Raw genomic sequence first — 16,428 nt, 5'->3', positions numbered from 1 at the left:
TGAAAAATGTTCTCTAATTAGAAAAAAAAAAGTTATTTTACAAAGATGTTAATCTTGATTTCCCCGTAGTATGGGTTTTGTTTTGGTTTGGTTTTGGGATCTATCAAAACTTAAATTTGGCTAACTGTAAGATGCAGTAAAAAGGTACGGGCTATTTTATGAGTTCTTGAATTCACTATGTTATTTTATTATATTTTGGATCGGTTATATAAATTAGTAAATAAATGTTCAGTATAGACTATAGAGGAACCAGCCGGTTCCTTAAGGTTAATGGTTGGTAGTTGGCATAAGCCGGTACAGGTTGGAGATGGCCCATGGTGTCCTCGGTTTTGTAACCCGAAGACCGCTAGAAAATCATAAACCCCGCCAGTGAGTGGTTAACGAATTATCATTTCTGGCTCATGTTTACTGTTCACATCACTCTTTCTTGATGGATTAGGTGACTTTTCCGAGCCACCAGCGGGGATTCCACCTCGGTGGCGTTACCTAGGCACCGGCAACAAGCCTGTGATTCCATCATCAATGACATTGCTTTCATGTGGCAGTGGTCAAGGGTGCTGGTAGTTCTTATTTTCTTTAAGAAAATCTCTTGTTTAATAGAGGGGTTAGTACCTTTACAAAATAACAGGTCTTTTACTTTTGTTATCGTCAATTGGAAATGGTGTAATTTCAGAAGATTGGAAACAATATCATGACCATATTTAAGCCTAAAGCACATACATAAATGTTAAATATTTTGTTACAGGTGCCATGAAGTAGGATAATATGGCTACAACAACAACAAAGAAATGATGAATACATACAGAATACATATAACAAGAAGAAGAAGTAAAATAGAAATAATAGAAGCATTACTCTTCATCATAGTCTTCATCTTCCTCATCCAACCTTGAGTTGGCGTGTGCAAGATGAGGGTCAATGGCCATCCTGTCGATTTCTGAAACTGACCACCCAGGGTACTCATTATTTGCAACTTCACTAGGTTCTGCAACCACTGCTGGTGGTGGTGGTTGTGGTGGCGCAGCACCATCTGATGCAGCAGCAGACACTTTATCTGTATTCTCATCAAGGCCAGCATTGAGATCGAAGCCTCTGCTTGGAACAACGTCGTCGACTGCAGTGATGGACTCCGAGTGGATGTCGGTTGTGGGCTTGCTGCTGTGATGAACAGATTCAGGTTCAGTGGGGGGAGGATCTCGTTCTGCAGATACTCTACCTCTGCCACGGCCTCTTCCTCTACCCCGTCCTCTGCCTCTCCCACTGCTGCTTGTATGTCCGCCTTCATTCTGCATCAACAAAATGATGATTCTAACATAGCTCCGAATCTCAATTTTATTTCTTAAGTAGGCTTGTTCGTTTAACTTTAACCAAATGGATTTTCTTGTTGTGTTCGTTTATGTTCTAAACGTACAGAACAAGAACGAACATAAACAAATGCTTCTAAAATCTGAAAATTTAACTGGTTCTAAATTAGTAGTAGTAATAAATAAATAAATATGAGCAGATGTAAACAAACATATATGAACCAACAGGACATGTGTTCGTGTTCATTCAATTAATTAAGTGAACATTATCAGAATTATTACCATCCGATTTTTCTTCAATTCATCATCACTTTCATTCATTTCATCAGCAGAAGCTTTCCTGAGATGAGAGGAAAAAAAAAAAGTGAACTTTTAGATTTGTATTTGTTAAATAAGACAACTCCATATAATAAGATTCAATTTAAGAATAATAACTTGGTTTATAATGAAAAGGATAATAAAATATTGTTACTTTCTCTTTGCCATTGTACGCTCATCACCACCAGCTTCTGAGTGGCCATAGTCAGGGACCTTGCTGACAACTTCCCTCAGAAAATCATACACATTGTAGCTTTGAACACAATGCTTCCTGAAATTAAAATATAAATCGGTTAGTGTAATTTCACTACTGTTTTCTCACACCAAACATATGTCAATATATCAGTTTAAGAAATGAAAATGGTGCTAGTTGGGACCGGCTAACAAAAAGCTCAAAAGAAGCCAAGCTTAAACGAGCTCAAGCCTAAATTTACAAAAATAAAAAAAAATTAATAATCGAGCTCAATCCCGAGCTTCATATACCAAGCTTGACCAGGTGCACGAGCCTGAACGAACCTATTATTTATATAAGTATAATCTTTTATATTTAGATGATAAATCTATAATTATATGATAAAAATTATTTTATAGAATAATTATGATAATAACTATATTATAAAAATTTTGTTTTATGTACAAATTTAAAATTACAAAAATATATAAATAATTATACGCATGAATAAGTTAATTATTAATTATATTTAATCGAGACAAGATCGACCTTGAAATACGAAGGCAAAGAAATATGTGGATATGAACATATAATTTATTCTTAACAAGAGTAGTTATGAACGGTACTTGGTCTTCTTCACAAAATTAATATGATGTTTGAACTAAATTGCCAGATTAAAGCTAGTTCACAGAAAAATTTAACATAATAGGGAAATAAGTTAATTTACAAAAACAATTAGCCCCTCCAATTCAGAAAATAGAAAAGAAATTCAAATCTTCACTTACAAATGAAGTGAGTTAACAGTCTTTGCTCCTCTACGAAGAGTGATGTCATATGTACGATCACAAAGATCTTGCAAGAACAATTCCAATGCTTTGGCTGCATAAATAATTGAGAAGGGTAAGAAACACAAAAGGTCTCACACAGAGGAAAAATACCTATAACTAGAGATGGGCAGGTTGGGTAATGAGTCAAAACTGAAGCAGGCCGGGTTCGATTCCGGTTGACCACAAATACTTTTTTTTTTTTTTGTCGATTATGCAAACAATTAATGTGCTATATGATTACAAACACAATATTATTCCGTTTGAATAACTCTCAATACCTTGGACCCATTGTTCATTGAGACAAACTTCTTAGTTTTACCTGTTTGAGATAAAACACAACCCAAAACTGATCTATTTATAAGCGTATGAGTTGAAATATTTTGGCTAACGACTCACAAACTAATACTGGCACGGCCATGGCAATCTTTCCAACATCCTCATCAGCTTGCATTATCTTTTTAATCCGGGCCTGCAGATAATACACGAAAGTTACATCTTCCTTTAATTGCTTCAATTATCACAAAGATCTCTAAAACAAAAACAAAAGGATTTCAGGTCCAATGATTCAAGGGCACATTTAGAATTATTTTTCCGTCAAAAGTGTAATATGCAAGATCTCCTCTGGTAGCTAGTCTTCTGTATCAAACTCATTAAATTACATTCAAATATCCAGAACACTGATTTCGTTACCCGTAGGCGCAACCATTGTACTAACCTAACCTAAAATGCACGAGGCGTTGCTATATGTACAACCATAATCATAATCTATCTCTCTCCTCTCATTAGCTAGCTATTTTATTAAGTAAAGCATTCATAGGATCATATCAGCCTCCTCAACCAAGATGTAACTAACGCCTAGGATGTTTAAAATCTACTTGTATCATTCATTATTCCTATTTTGTTCATAGCTCAGACGCAAAAATAAAATTCCACTAGTATGGATGTTCTACAAATACACAGACAAAACCATATGCATGTGCCCTAATTTACATATATACTGACTGACTCTGATTCTTCATCATAACAATTGGGCAAATCATCCATCATATAAAAAGAAATTGTTTGCGATAAAGGGTTACGAAACTCAAGGAAAACTCGCACAACAGGAAATTGATATGATAATAAAGGAGAAACTTACAGCAGGGAAACGGGTATCGAGCTTTTTCTTCATGGCTTTAGAATCATACAGGATGATGATGATGATGATGCTAAACAAATATATGAGTTGCACTTTCGGATCTAAACAAGCATTCCAATACGAAACCGGGTACAGGTCTCGCACAAAATAAATTTTAGGAAGAGTAAATTACAATTTTTGTGTTTTATCTTTACATCAAATTGCCTTTAAATTTGATGAGTTTTGTCCTTAACGTTTCAAAATCATGCATGTTATGTTTTTTAGCTCTAATCCAGTTAGATTTTTTGGTTAAGTATGGTCATGTGCCTTGCACATGAGGGTATCCTTGTCTTTTCACCTTTTCAGGGGTTATTGTGTAAATAAGTTATATACAAGGGCTATTTTGTAAAAATAAAATGATATTTAATTTAACAAGCCTCTCTCTCTCTCTCTCTCTCTCTCTCTCTCTCTTAGTCTTCTCTTTCTTCTCTCTCAAGAAAACCTCTGCAATCTTCTCTCTCTTTAAAAACTTGTGCGATGGTGTGCGGTGGTTGGTGGTGGATTGAGGTAGGTGTGAAAGTGTTGGTGGGTTTGGCGGTGGTGAGAGGTGTACGATGGTGGGTGAAGGGTGGTTCTGATGGTGGTGAGTGAAGGTTAGGGGCGGCAGTGGTGGTGGTTTCAAGATGAATCAGCGGCGATAGAGACGGTGGTGGTTTCAAGATAATTCGGCGGCGATAGAACGATGGTGGTTGTGGTGGTGGTTTCAAGATGAATCGGCAATCATGTTTATGGTTTGCTAGACGTAGTATCCGTAGAAGTTATATTCATGAATCAAGTAGGTCTAGGTGCCCAACTAATCTTAATATCCGTGAGGAGCGAGATAATCGATTTGTCTAGGTTGTTAAATTGCTAGGGTTAGGTACTTTGTGAGAATACCGCGTTAGTTTCCCTTTCAATTCTTGCTTAACGAGTCGAATCAGGTTATCATAGTTACCCTAGACTTTCATGTTATGAGGTAGATTATCACTTAGGGTACTTTATTAATATAATTGGAAAGCCCGTGAGGGATTCCGTTAAAACTAGTACTTTAACATCTTATTAGGGTTTCATAGGTTTATTCTCGAGAAGGGTCGGGTGTCCTTTAGGTTATCCGATAGGTTTAGTACTTTAAGATCCCGGTTCAACAACATTGTCATACTAATAGAAAACCAATCAATAACGTGTAGGATTCCAACCTAGGTAGTGTCCTTACCATCATTTAAATCAAACTAAAGTCTCAGTTTGTGTCTTAGTTTGGTTATTAGTTAGTTTTTAACTAGTTACATTAGGCCATTAGTAAAATCCCCCTCAAACAACCAAACAATTAAGTCGAGTCAGTAGATAAGTAATCGTGTCTAGTTAACGTAATCAATAGAGTCTCGTGGGTTTGATACCCGGACTTCTTAGGATGTACTACATTGATCGGTACACTTGCTAGTTGTGTGGTTTAGGTTTAGAGAGTCTTAGGTTACAAATTTAAAACTTAGAGTGTCTAGTTTAGAGTTAATTTAGTTAGTTTTAATCAAACCACTTTAGCACATCAAGTTTTTGGCGCCGTTGTCGGGGACTCTTGGCGATTGCGTTTATTAGATTTGATAAACTTAACTGAAAATATGTGCTATTTGTCTTTTGTTTTGTGTTTACGTGGTGAGTCTTGTGAGTCTACTTGTGTTTTGTATATTGAGTCGTAGGAGTCTAATGGTCCGTGTTTTTCTTTGTTTTGAGTCTTGTCAACATGTGTGAGATTTGTGGAGGACCCCATTTTACCCTTATATGTCCACAATATGTGGGGCGCTTAGCACATTATTACGCTAACCCCTCTGGGCAGCCGCAACCATATTATTCACAGGGGTTTCCTTCATATTATTATGATCCGTATCGGTAGCCACAGCATAACCAGGGTAAGTTTTATAGTCAGTTTTCTGGTAGCAACTCTATTGGGGTAGGGATGGTGATTGGAGTAGGATAGAGGAGTTGTTGGTTCAATTAGTTTCTAAGGATGCCAATACCCAGAAGATGTTAGCTGAGCATGATAGCATCCTGAGAAATCGACAAACTGTTCTTTTAGATCTCCAACATACTGTAGAAGACATTGCTAGGAGGCTGGATGAAGAGGATAGAGTGAAGCCAGAACAATAGCCGCCAAAAAGCGGTTATACATATGATGCGGAAGGCAACTACCTTGGTTACATGACTCCTGGGGGAGAACTATTCCCAACGTTTCCCTAACCGGGGAAGGAGCCGTCGTATAGGGAATACGAAGATGAGTCAGATGAGGAGATCATTCCAGTCACGGAGACGAAAACGGACGTTGAAGTCTCATTTCTGGTGCCACATGTTACTGTTACTAATTACTGGAGTGACTCTGATGATTGAACTAGATGAAGAAAAGTGGGCTGCTTATCAGAGGTCGTTAGTGAAGAAAGAAGTGATGGAGGAAGAAGTGGACTTAAAGACTCCCTTGGTTTCATGTTTGGTGCAGAGGAAGAAGTTGAAGATAAGTTGTCTTGGGAGAACGAGTTTTTAGAGTTAGAGTTAGAAGATTAGCTTGTTTATGAAGAGGTAGGGGAGTCTGATCCCAAGGGAGACATAGCATACTTTGATGCCCTACTTAAAGGTGAACCGACATAGATGATCGAACCTACACCAGATGAAAGAACTCAATGTGGGAATTGTAATATGGAAGTGGTGGTAGAGGAAGAACACCACAGCTGGCCCGTGGTATTATTAGTAAAAGCCACTCAAAAATAAAACCACGGGAGAAGGCAAGGAAAAGAATACATAAGAATTGGAACTAGTTGGGTCAGAATATGGTCTACAGAGAGGAAGGAGCCAAAGAAGTCCAAGCGCGATTAGTCTTCTCGTTACATGCCACGCATATGGCTCATTCCAGGTAAGTTTAAATTCTGGCGGTCCGACCCGTTTCAAATTTTTAAAATTTTTTACAATTCTACTAATAAAATTTTATTTTCTTATGAGGACCGGGTGGAATTGAATGGGTTGGATAAGGTCAGATCAAAGAGAAATCTCCTGATTAAGTTCAAGTGTGGGAAGGTTTCGTAGAGTTGGATATGTAAATTATTTGTATAATTGGTAGTTTTCGGTTTGTGTTTTTGTTTTTGAGTTGTTTTGTAGGTAGTCGTATCCGTCATGAAGTTGGGAATGCGAGAAAACGGGGTTCCAAGTGTTTTGCATTGAAAAATTTGCTTTAGAATGTGTTTTGGACGAAATAGGTGAAAGATGGAAAAATTCTAAGGAATGGAACATGTCGAGACTACCTCTTTGGTTCTAACCCACGGTATTTCTTCACCACGCAATAAAAAAAGCTCACTAAATTCAAAGGAGGTATGTATCATTATAATAGTTTGGAAAACCTAATTAAAGGATGATTGTCACAACTTTTGTAACCGATCTCGTTCTTATTAGATTCCAAAGTGTAATTTGAGAGCAAACACAATGATTGTTCATAGTTTAGGAGTCATTTTACTTTTCTATTGTAATCCACAATTTAGCATTACGATTGTCATGCTTATCAATTGATTATGAAAACCTCGTTCTTCTTTCGTTCTTATTGTCCTTTGTGAAATTCCATTCCACTACAATTATAACCTAACAAATCGAATAGGGTATTAGCTTTGTTTATTAATTGTATATTGTATACTATTGTTTTGTATACTATTAATAGAAGAACTTAATGAATAGTAACTATACTATTAATAGAATAGTAAGAAGCGAATGAATAGTAACTATACTATTAATAGAAGAACTTAAAGAATAGTAACTATACTATTAATAGAATAGTAAGAAGCGAAAGTAAACTATATTTGTTTTAAAGGTTTTTTTATATGTGTTATTTAGTGGTTTTTTATATGTGTTATGTGGTTCTTTTATATATCTTATCTAACTTGCGTTTGTTTTTAATCGATGTAATTCATTAAATTAGTAGAGAATCACTCCATCACAAAAACAGAGATACGTACTTTAAGAAAGAGGATACGTACAAGAAGATAATTAAAGCTTTGTTTGTTTTAGTGAGAGATAAAATGTTTAAAAGACAATTGCCCTCTTAGTGAGATGCAATGTTTTAAAAACAATTGCCCCCAGCCCAGCCTGTAAGTTATGCTTCCATTTGACACAAGTTGTTAAAGATATAACACAACAAACTCTTATCTTAACGAGTTCAGACTAGAACTCTAGACAAATGATGCATGTGATGTGCTCAAGGAAAGGAAATAACATGTTCTTCAAACTAACAACAAGATATCATTACTTGCTGCAACAAGCTAAAAAGCACCAAGTTTTATTCTTTCATGTAGTTGACCATCCTTGATGAATATCATTACCATGCTTAACAAATTTAACTGTCAAGAATTTCTATAACATCTTTTCTCCAACACTAAGATAGACAAAACCTGAGAGCCCTTCAGTTACCAGTTACATTACAGCAACCCAATAGTTTAGGTTTCTGTAACCAGTACTCTTGAAACCTCTGCTTTGCATACTCCATGTAGTCAAAATCAATTTCATTAACATGTTCCTGAAAAAATAATATGAACTAAAAAATATTAATGAAGTTCACTTTTTAGTAAGAAAGTTGTTTCAATCAAATATAATACAGACTTCTCAAAGGAAAATGAAAAAAAAGAAAGTTAAAAGGAGCAAATAACTATTTTAGAAGTCAATTACTAGAGGAGGTGATTTAGAACAAGACAAACCCGATAAAAAGAAACAGGTCAAAAGTCACCCTGTGTTTTTTAAGTGCGTAAAGCTACTAAACCATTTTATTAAAAAAAAAAAAAAAAAAAAAAAGCTTTTTAATTTAAAACACTAATATAATTGTTGTAATCGTCTTTAAACAGTAATTATTAATACAAAAAAAATATATATATATTTTCATTAAAAGTTGTTTAGGGTAGACTTGTTACATGACTTGATTACATTTCCACCTCTACAAACTTTTGCTCCGGCAACTATTGTAGTTCTTTTCAGGGAGCTTATTTGTCCTGCTTATGGACTTCTAAACCCTATGAGCCCCGGTAACATCCAATTAATCCTTTTGAATATGAAACAAGTGCCGAACGCAAAACAGACAACATTTTGGTCTAGCAAAATAACAACTTACAAAACCACTAAGCTGTAAAGATCATAAATCACAATTTTCAAGCCTATTTTTTCTGTGCAAATTCCTTAAAAGAACATACAGTTCATATGACATATATTTCTATGACTGTGGAAACCAAAGACAAATAACACATGCTTAGAAACAAAAACACGATTGTTTAACAAAACAAATAACAAGTATAAAAATTACCGATATTACTCCCCATAAGCCCCACAGTAGATGACTTGCAAGAGTATACTTCTCAACTTCTTCAAGCATCTTGTCAACTTCTGAGTTGACCGGTTGATTACCTGTACCATAAAGTTAGATTTAATATATTCTTTATTAGCTTCAAAGATAATGTATCTTCCCTCCTAAGCTTGCACAAGTCCTAAGGTTCCAGACCCTGTGGGTCATGGGCCTAGCCCATATGGATATTTTGGACCACCAGCCCGTGTCTCTGTTTATTAAAGCATAAGAATACGCAACTGCAACGCCTAGATGTTTGGGGTATTCGTTCCTTCAAGACTATCTGACACATCTGGGTTTTTTTTTTTTCATATTGTATAATTACTTGGATTTATCTTGTTTTATGTTTTTTTTTTTTTTATGTCTAAAAGCAGATAATCTTGCTTATTTTTTGTGAGTTATTAGTTTTGAAATTTGGTATTAATTTGATTATTCTAATGGCTATTTTTTTTAAGTATAATTGTAGTATGGTATTAATTTTTTAAACTTTCTGACTATTATAAACACATACACACACACACACATTTTGGTCTTACTATTATTGCATTTTTGTTCCGCGTGCACTTTTTCGTGCCTAGCGAACCCTTAGGGCCTCAAGTACGTCTTGCCACTTAGTCTAGCAAGAAAATCACCTATTCCCACATAGGTAACTTTGTTAAAGATTATGAACTTCAAGCTCACCATGATTATTTTCATTACTACAAGGCTACATTATGTAACTATAATTTTAAACATATATTATAAGTGTAACAGTGTTATAACAGAAGCCCACAATCAGCCGGTTGTTGACTTGTTGCAAAAACACACACCCTGTTAATGTTGGTTGGTACCTGAAGAACTCAAATATACATGCATAAATCTCCTACGCTCTTCAATATCTGTTTCAGTTGCAATTCATAAGAAGCTGAAGAAATTTTTGTACGGTATATCAGAAGATAAACAATTAAGAATGTTCACCTACCGGGGTATTTACTGTAATCCAGCACATGAGGTGTTTCTGTATGATAATCAGCAGCCATCTCACAAAAGTGATTTGCAATATCAAACATGAAAGGGTTGTAACACGCATACTCATAGTCCTGTAAAAATGTAAGTATTAGGAATGAAAGCTCATGCAATAGTAAGATAAACAGCATATGAGAAACTAACACAAGCAGAATATGTAACAACAAATACTGCATCTCTAGTAATCATACAATTTAACATCCTGTATTTATCATTTTTATTCACTGATAAATATTTTTATTCATTTTTACAGATGGAGTTCAATCTGCCAATCTTTATGTTTTGAGCATTCAAAGCATTCTTTACCAGAAATAAAAGACCATTGCACTAAAAGCATAACTCAATAAAAATAAATAAATACACCCTCTCTAGATATACATCCTAAAGTAAGTATCAACAGTTTAAGATGCATAGAGTTTTAGGAAATGTACAAGCAATGTAGTTTTGTGACGGTAGAATGAGAAACTTAGTAAATTATCTTGGAAGTGGGCTTTTTTTTTTTGGGGATAAACTAGAAAGAAAGCGGACAAATTTTGGGGACGTAATGATTTTACAGAATCTTTTTGGTTTTGATGTAAAACATTCATACACATTTTTTAAAATAGCATGTAGAAATCAAAATACTATTTATCTATACATACTACGCACTAACTTAATAAAAAAAATGATATTAATGTGGCACATTTATATACGAAAGTCAGATTAACTTATACTGAGTTACAGACCTTGTGTGGAAGATTTTTCATTCAATCAAACACTTAATCCTATACGTACCAACATCTATCATTTTTAACTTAGGGTCAGCCCTATCCCCTAAGTCCTAAGAAGACAAATCAACAGATTAAGCTAAAAGAAAATCAGTCAAATGGGCTGAAATTCCTCCAAAGTATAATTTTAATGTCATCAACTTCCTAAATCTTTCAACTTTAAAATGTTAAATTGTAATAACATAGTCTTTGTAATCACATATAACGCATTAGCTATTCATTAAAAATGGAAAAGAAAAGGTTTCAGAGAGTCAACTCAATCCAAATAGTTAAAAAACTTATTTCAACCCGATACGTTTTGACTCGTTACCCAACCTGCCCTATGCGCCCATCTTTCCACCTCTACATAGTCCTTCCAATATTCATTAGAATTTAGACATTGTATTTAGAACATTTCAATGAGTATAAAATATATCCTGTAAACTAGGATAGTGACAGAATATAATATATTAGCCTCACACGCAGAAATTCAGCACTTAAACATAACATATATATCATGCAATTTGGAATCTGTGGCCTCTACTTTCAATAAAAAACCTCGGAGGTTGAACACAATTAAACTTCCTAAAAAGATTCTGTTAATTAAGGTAAGCTATTCTAGCTTACTTGTAATAGTTAACATGCTCTAGCTGTGACACCTTAACATGTAATGTAAATGTTAAAAGTTAAAACACTAAAGGAAACCTCAAAAGAAACTTTAATAACATACCAATGTAACATGTAATGTAAATGTTAAAATATTAAAGGAAACCTCAATAGAAACCTTAATACCATACCAATTCTTAACCCAAACCCTACAATCTTGAAACTGGTGGGTTGAAAAATGGTTACAAAAGAACTATATTATTGGAAGATTTTTGATGACTTGTGCATTTGAACACACTTCAAATTAACTTTTGACATGTTTGACCCTTGACTCATATCTTTTTTAGTTAAACCTTCTAGCTCAATCCATTTGACCTAATATTGAGAATAATGACCCAAATATTACATTTATAAGTAAACTGGTCAAAATTGCCATTTATTTAAAACCCACGAAACACTGCACTCAAGGTCTTAAACTGCAACTCCTCGTTGTGAACCTCAAATTGAGTGTGGACAATAACTAGATTGTAGTATAGGGTGCCAAAGAGATATAAACCATGGCATCCATTCAAGCTTAAATTCAATAAGCTGAGATAAGACGGTCACATGCCTATTAGGCTACTCCATGCATGCCTTAGGAATGCAAAGAAATTGATAGGGGAAAACTAAAATAAAATTTTCTTAAAATATAGATCAGAGGTGGTAAAATGGGCAGAAAGGAGGTTTGGGTAACAAGTCAAAACGAGTAATATTTGTACGAATTTAATCAGACCGTGCCAGGTTGAGGTTGACCCGAAACACCATTTGTCCATGAACATGAACTATATTTTCTGATCAATGATAATTTTTGTTTTTAATAAAATGGTTTAGGAGTTTGTATGCATTAGAAAAACACTTTGGTCAACCTTCAACCCATTTGACCTCTTTCCTTTTGAGTTATTTTTATTAAAATAACTGTTCAACTTATATCTACCCATTTGTAAATAAACAGGCTAAAACTGGCCCCACCTCAAATAGAACCTTATGTGGAATGTTCATGTCATGAAGTTAACAGTAAGTAAATGCTCACAATTATGGTTATGGATCGTGTGTCTTCGTCAATCATTATGTTCCCATACTGTAAGTCGTTGTGGCAAAATGCTATGTGTTGATCCGCTGCAAGACACTTGTATAAAGTTTCTATCTCTCCCTCAATTGCATCCAAACGGAGGGCCCTTGTTTCTTCTGCAGAGCACATATGTTTAGCTGCACTAAGCCATTTTCTATAAGAAGAAAAAAAACAGAATTGTCACTTTACAAATTACCAAAAATAGGTTAATCTGATTTTAAGTAAATTAACCTCAATCCTTTGTAGGTGAACATAGTGAGACCTCAACTTGAAAGGAGTAAAAGAGGTATTATACCGCAGTCTATCCCAGATCAATGCCTTGTTTGGACCAGGCATGTCAAGGTCATGGAACTCCTTTAGCTTAGATGCTATAAGTGCAGATATATCAGGATCCCTCAAATCACAAGCTGACAGTGTCTGCTTTCCACAAGCAAAAAAAAACAATTATAATTCGTTTCTTGAAACTTTTATGCTATTAAGTAGAGGTGAAAATCTCAACCCATTTGCCTTGAAACAGGATCAAACAGGTTTTACATTTACCTGTAACAGGAGAAACAGATCAAATGATTTGAAAGAAACCCAATTAAATGCTTACAACCTCTTAAATAGATTTATTCAAAAGGTTTAGAATTATACTATGGTCATGTTAGTAACTTACTTCTTTACTCATATTTTGATACATAGACTATTCATGTTAGTAATTTACTTTTTTACTCATATTTTGATACATTCGCTATTAATAACTTTAAAAGAAATAGGGACAAAGAGCTTTTGTGTTAACCCAATGTGGCCCATTTCCACCCTTAATAGAAATAGCTCATTCTGCCCCAAACTCATTTTGACTGACCGGTTATTCGGTTACCACACCCACTGTGCCACATCTACCCTTTAAGACAACCCAGTATAACATTTAAGTTTCAACCCTAATACTCAAAAATTACAACTAAAAACAGTGACTTTTGAGTTTCAACTCTAGTGAAGATGCGGGACTTCAAATAGGCGTTTGTTTGCCATATGGGCATCAGATACCCAGTATATATTCATCTTAAAGTATGCATCTTAAGATGTTGCAAAGTTTTAGTTATTACTCAAATTCATATATAGAAGTGCATGAGGAATATACCAATACTAGATAATATAAATATTAATCCAACAATTGTACTATTAGCATACACCAAGCCAAGGTATAAACAATCAGACTTTGTATATGCCTGTGACCTATTATGTATGTTACAAGTTAAACATCTCCTATGATGGGAAATGTTTGAAAATAATAGATTCATTCATGCACAAGAAAGACATTAGTTCCAGACTAAAAACCACAGAAAACACATTATTTCAAAGGATGTGAAAGTGAAACAACAAATACCCGTGCACGAATGAATTCTTCAATTCGCCCATTTGAGAATCGGCCTAGTAGACGAGGCCCTTGCCCTTGTTTGGACATAAACTCAAATGTCCTGATCTCCAATTCACGATCAAAAAACATATCCACTCCCTCACCATATATCCTCACTAAAACCTTTCGAGAGCGTTCTCTGTTGGTTGGCCACTTAATTTGGTAGACTTCATTCGTCATAGCACCTTTGAGTCTTATCACCTGTAAACCATCTACATCAATTATATCATCCCAATGAGAAGCCAATGACTGTAGTATCCTCAATGCCTCTGCTGGTAGCCGACTTCCTATAGCATCAACTTTTTCTGCAGATTCCATAACCAGGTACTCCTCTGTAGAAGCACTCGCCCGTTTATAACAAACACGTGAAGAACTTAACCTGTGCAATGACTGCTGAGATTAAAAAAAATGACTTATTTGAGCTCAATGTTATCTCTTAATCCTCTAAAAAATTTATAAATCTCTTATCTTCTAGTATACTGAAACCTGAAAGCACTATAAGTAACAACAGAAAAATATTTTCACAACAAAATGGTTTTATAAGATTACCATCTTCTCTTCTATTATCAATCAATTGATTTGGGGGTAATATGACTTGTTTAAAAGTCTAGATGCATAGCCTTGTTTTAACCTAATTGTTTTCTTCTATAAGATAGTTTTTTTACCGCACCTAACCTCCGATTAGTCGCCAATTAATCACTAATCGGAGGTTTACCAATTAATAGCTAGGCGGTCAACAGCAGTCCTAATTGGGCAAAACTTGGTGATTCTGGCCAGATTCCGCCCAAACCCGGGGGGAGGGGGGTGTAAAACCTGTCTACTTATAAAGACTACATGTAAAACTGAATATTACATAAAAAAAATCCTATTCAGATTAATCCAATCGCTACCCCACCGGCCGACATGCGCCTAAGGATTCTTACAACAGTGGTAAAGATATATAATATGAACATACATACATCACAATTTAAGCAAAACAGTCACTATTGTTCTTTCTAGTTCGTTTTAGCATGCATGTAGCAGATGTAGGTTTCAAAAGAAGTTCTATGCATAAAGTTAAAAAACATAGAGCGAAAACAATATACAATTAATTGCGAAATCAGATTGAATTATAGCAATTAAATGAATCGTAAATTGTTGCAATCGTATAGGATGAACAGATGACGCACAATCAATAGCTAAAAATCGAAGGAGATCACCAGCGTTTCCTTTCTCAAATCATTAGTAAACATAAAAGATTTTAGCTAATCAGTATTCAAGTTAAAACAAGAATAAATGAAAGTGTAACCTGAGCAGCAAGAAATGGAGTAGAATTGGGGTTTAGGGCACCGGAGCAGTTGAGAGAAAGAGTGGCAATGTTGTGCATGCTTTTTCAAAGTTACAAATAAGGCCCCGGTCATTGTGTAAACGATTTATAAACCCATGTTTCTTTCTTTGATCGATACCCACGCCATGTTAGTGAAAGTGTTTGAACGAAAACTCGGTGAGGGCAGTGCTTTCAAAATTCAAATCGGTAGAGACCGAACTCTTCAAAATCCAATATTTACTCTAAAAAGATCTGGAAATTTTCGGTAAAATACATTACGGGCGAAAAATCAGAGGGGGTCGGGGCACCCCTAGGCCCTAGCCCCAATAAAGCTTCGCCAGTGACGGCGGCAACAATTTATAACGCGGTACTCGTATTCTGTAAGTCAAACGGCGTATGAAGAGAGTCATTTTGAAGACTTTGCAAATTCACTCCAAGAAATAAGACATTTTGACTTTTGATTCAAGATTTGGTATTTGTCTACATAGATAAGCAGTTGTACTATCTTTTTATCATCTAACACCTCACCTTAAACAATTCAGTAAAAAATCTTATTGTTAGTGAGATATATATGTGAAAAAAACAAAGCAAAAACCATACATGACAGGGACTGAACAAAAACTATATCAGCAAGCACCTTCGGTAAGTGCAAGTTACAAACACATTGGTAATAGACATGTGACTTATTTTCATTTATATCCTTTTCTTTTTTTTATACAATCATTTGCAATCCTTCACAAAAATTATATTGACTATTTAGATATACAATGCATGTGAAAAGCAATTCGTTTACTATTTATTGAGTTCAATATGTTTTAATTAAAAAACCATCAACGTGGTCTATCCTGATTTGTGCATTTACTGTGACTGTGAAGCTTATAATCCGTTGTATATTAGACATATAATTGAAAATCCAAAAATCAGACCTTTGGATCGTCCAGTAGGATGAATATGTGAGCAGGAGGTGAACCTGCAAAACCAAAACCCGTTAGGCTCGCCGTAAAGACGGGAGGGCCCTATGTGATAACCATCCGACGTGAGGATAAGTATTTTTCTTTGAGAGAGAAAATAAGGATGAATAGTCATAAAAACGTACTTCAAATGTACTTGGATTTGGGTATATATACCCTT

The 16,428-nt window shown here is 34.9% G+C and overlaps 2 protein-coding genes across 7 annotated transcripts; both read right to left on the bottom strand.

The window, feature by feature from the left end:
- Positions 1-677: 677 nt before the first annotated feature.
- Positions 678-3,917, bottom strand: LOC110864015 (dr1-associated corepressor-like). Its single transcript, XM_035978396.1, has 6 exons — positions 3,760-3,917; positions 3,018-3,090; positions 2,580-2,673; positions 1,777-1,893; positions 1,587-1,644; positions 678-1,286 (listed from the first exon to the last, which is right to left on the bottom strand). The coding sequence occupies exons 1-6, from the start codon at positions 3,790-3,792 to the stop codon at positions 852-854; spliced, it is 810 nt and encodes a 269-aa protein (XP_035834289.1). The 5' UTR covers positions 3,793-3,917; the 3' UTR covers positions 678-851.
- Positions 3,918-8,017: 4,100 nt separating this feature from the next.
- On the bottom strand, positions 8,018-15,423 carry LOC110863965 (probable choline kinase 2). 6 transcript variants are annotated; one of them, XM_022113159.2, is made up of 8 exons: positions 15,280-15,423; positions 13,962-14,381; positions 12,888-13,009; positions 12,554-12,746; positions 10,089-10,206; positions 9,958-10,005; positions 9,089-9,189; positions 8,018-8,314 (listed from the first exon to the last, which is right to left on the bottom strand). In XM_022113159.2, the coding sequence occupies exons 1-8, from the start codon at positions 15,355-15,357 to the stop codon at positions 8,201-8,203; spliced, it is 1,194 nt and encodes a 397-aa protein (XP_021968851.1). In that variant the 5' UTR covers positions 15,358-15,423; the 3' UTR covers positions 8,018-8,200. The 6 variants fall into 6 exon arrangements, with proteins under 6 accessions (XP_021968851.1, XP_021968857.1, XP_021968844.1 ...); XM_022113165.2 differs by having other exon boundaries at positions 13,962-14,370; positions 15,280-15,420; XM_022113152.2 differs by having other exon boundaries at positions 13,962-14,384; positions 15,280-15,385.
- Positions 15,424-16,428: the final 1,005 nt, after the last annotated feature.

This window comes from Helianthus annuus, chromosome 1 (genome assembly GCF_002127325.2).
Source record: "Helianthus annuus cultivar XRQ/B chromosome 1, HanXRQr2.0-SUNRISE, whole genome shotgun sequence".
NCBI lineage: Eukaryota > Viridiplantae > Streptophyta > Magnoliopsida > Asterales > Asteraceae > Helianthus > Helianthus annuus.
The sequence above is the reverse complement of the archived record's forward strand: the minus strand, read 5'-3'. Positions and strand labels throughout refer to the sequence as shown.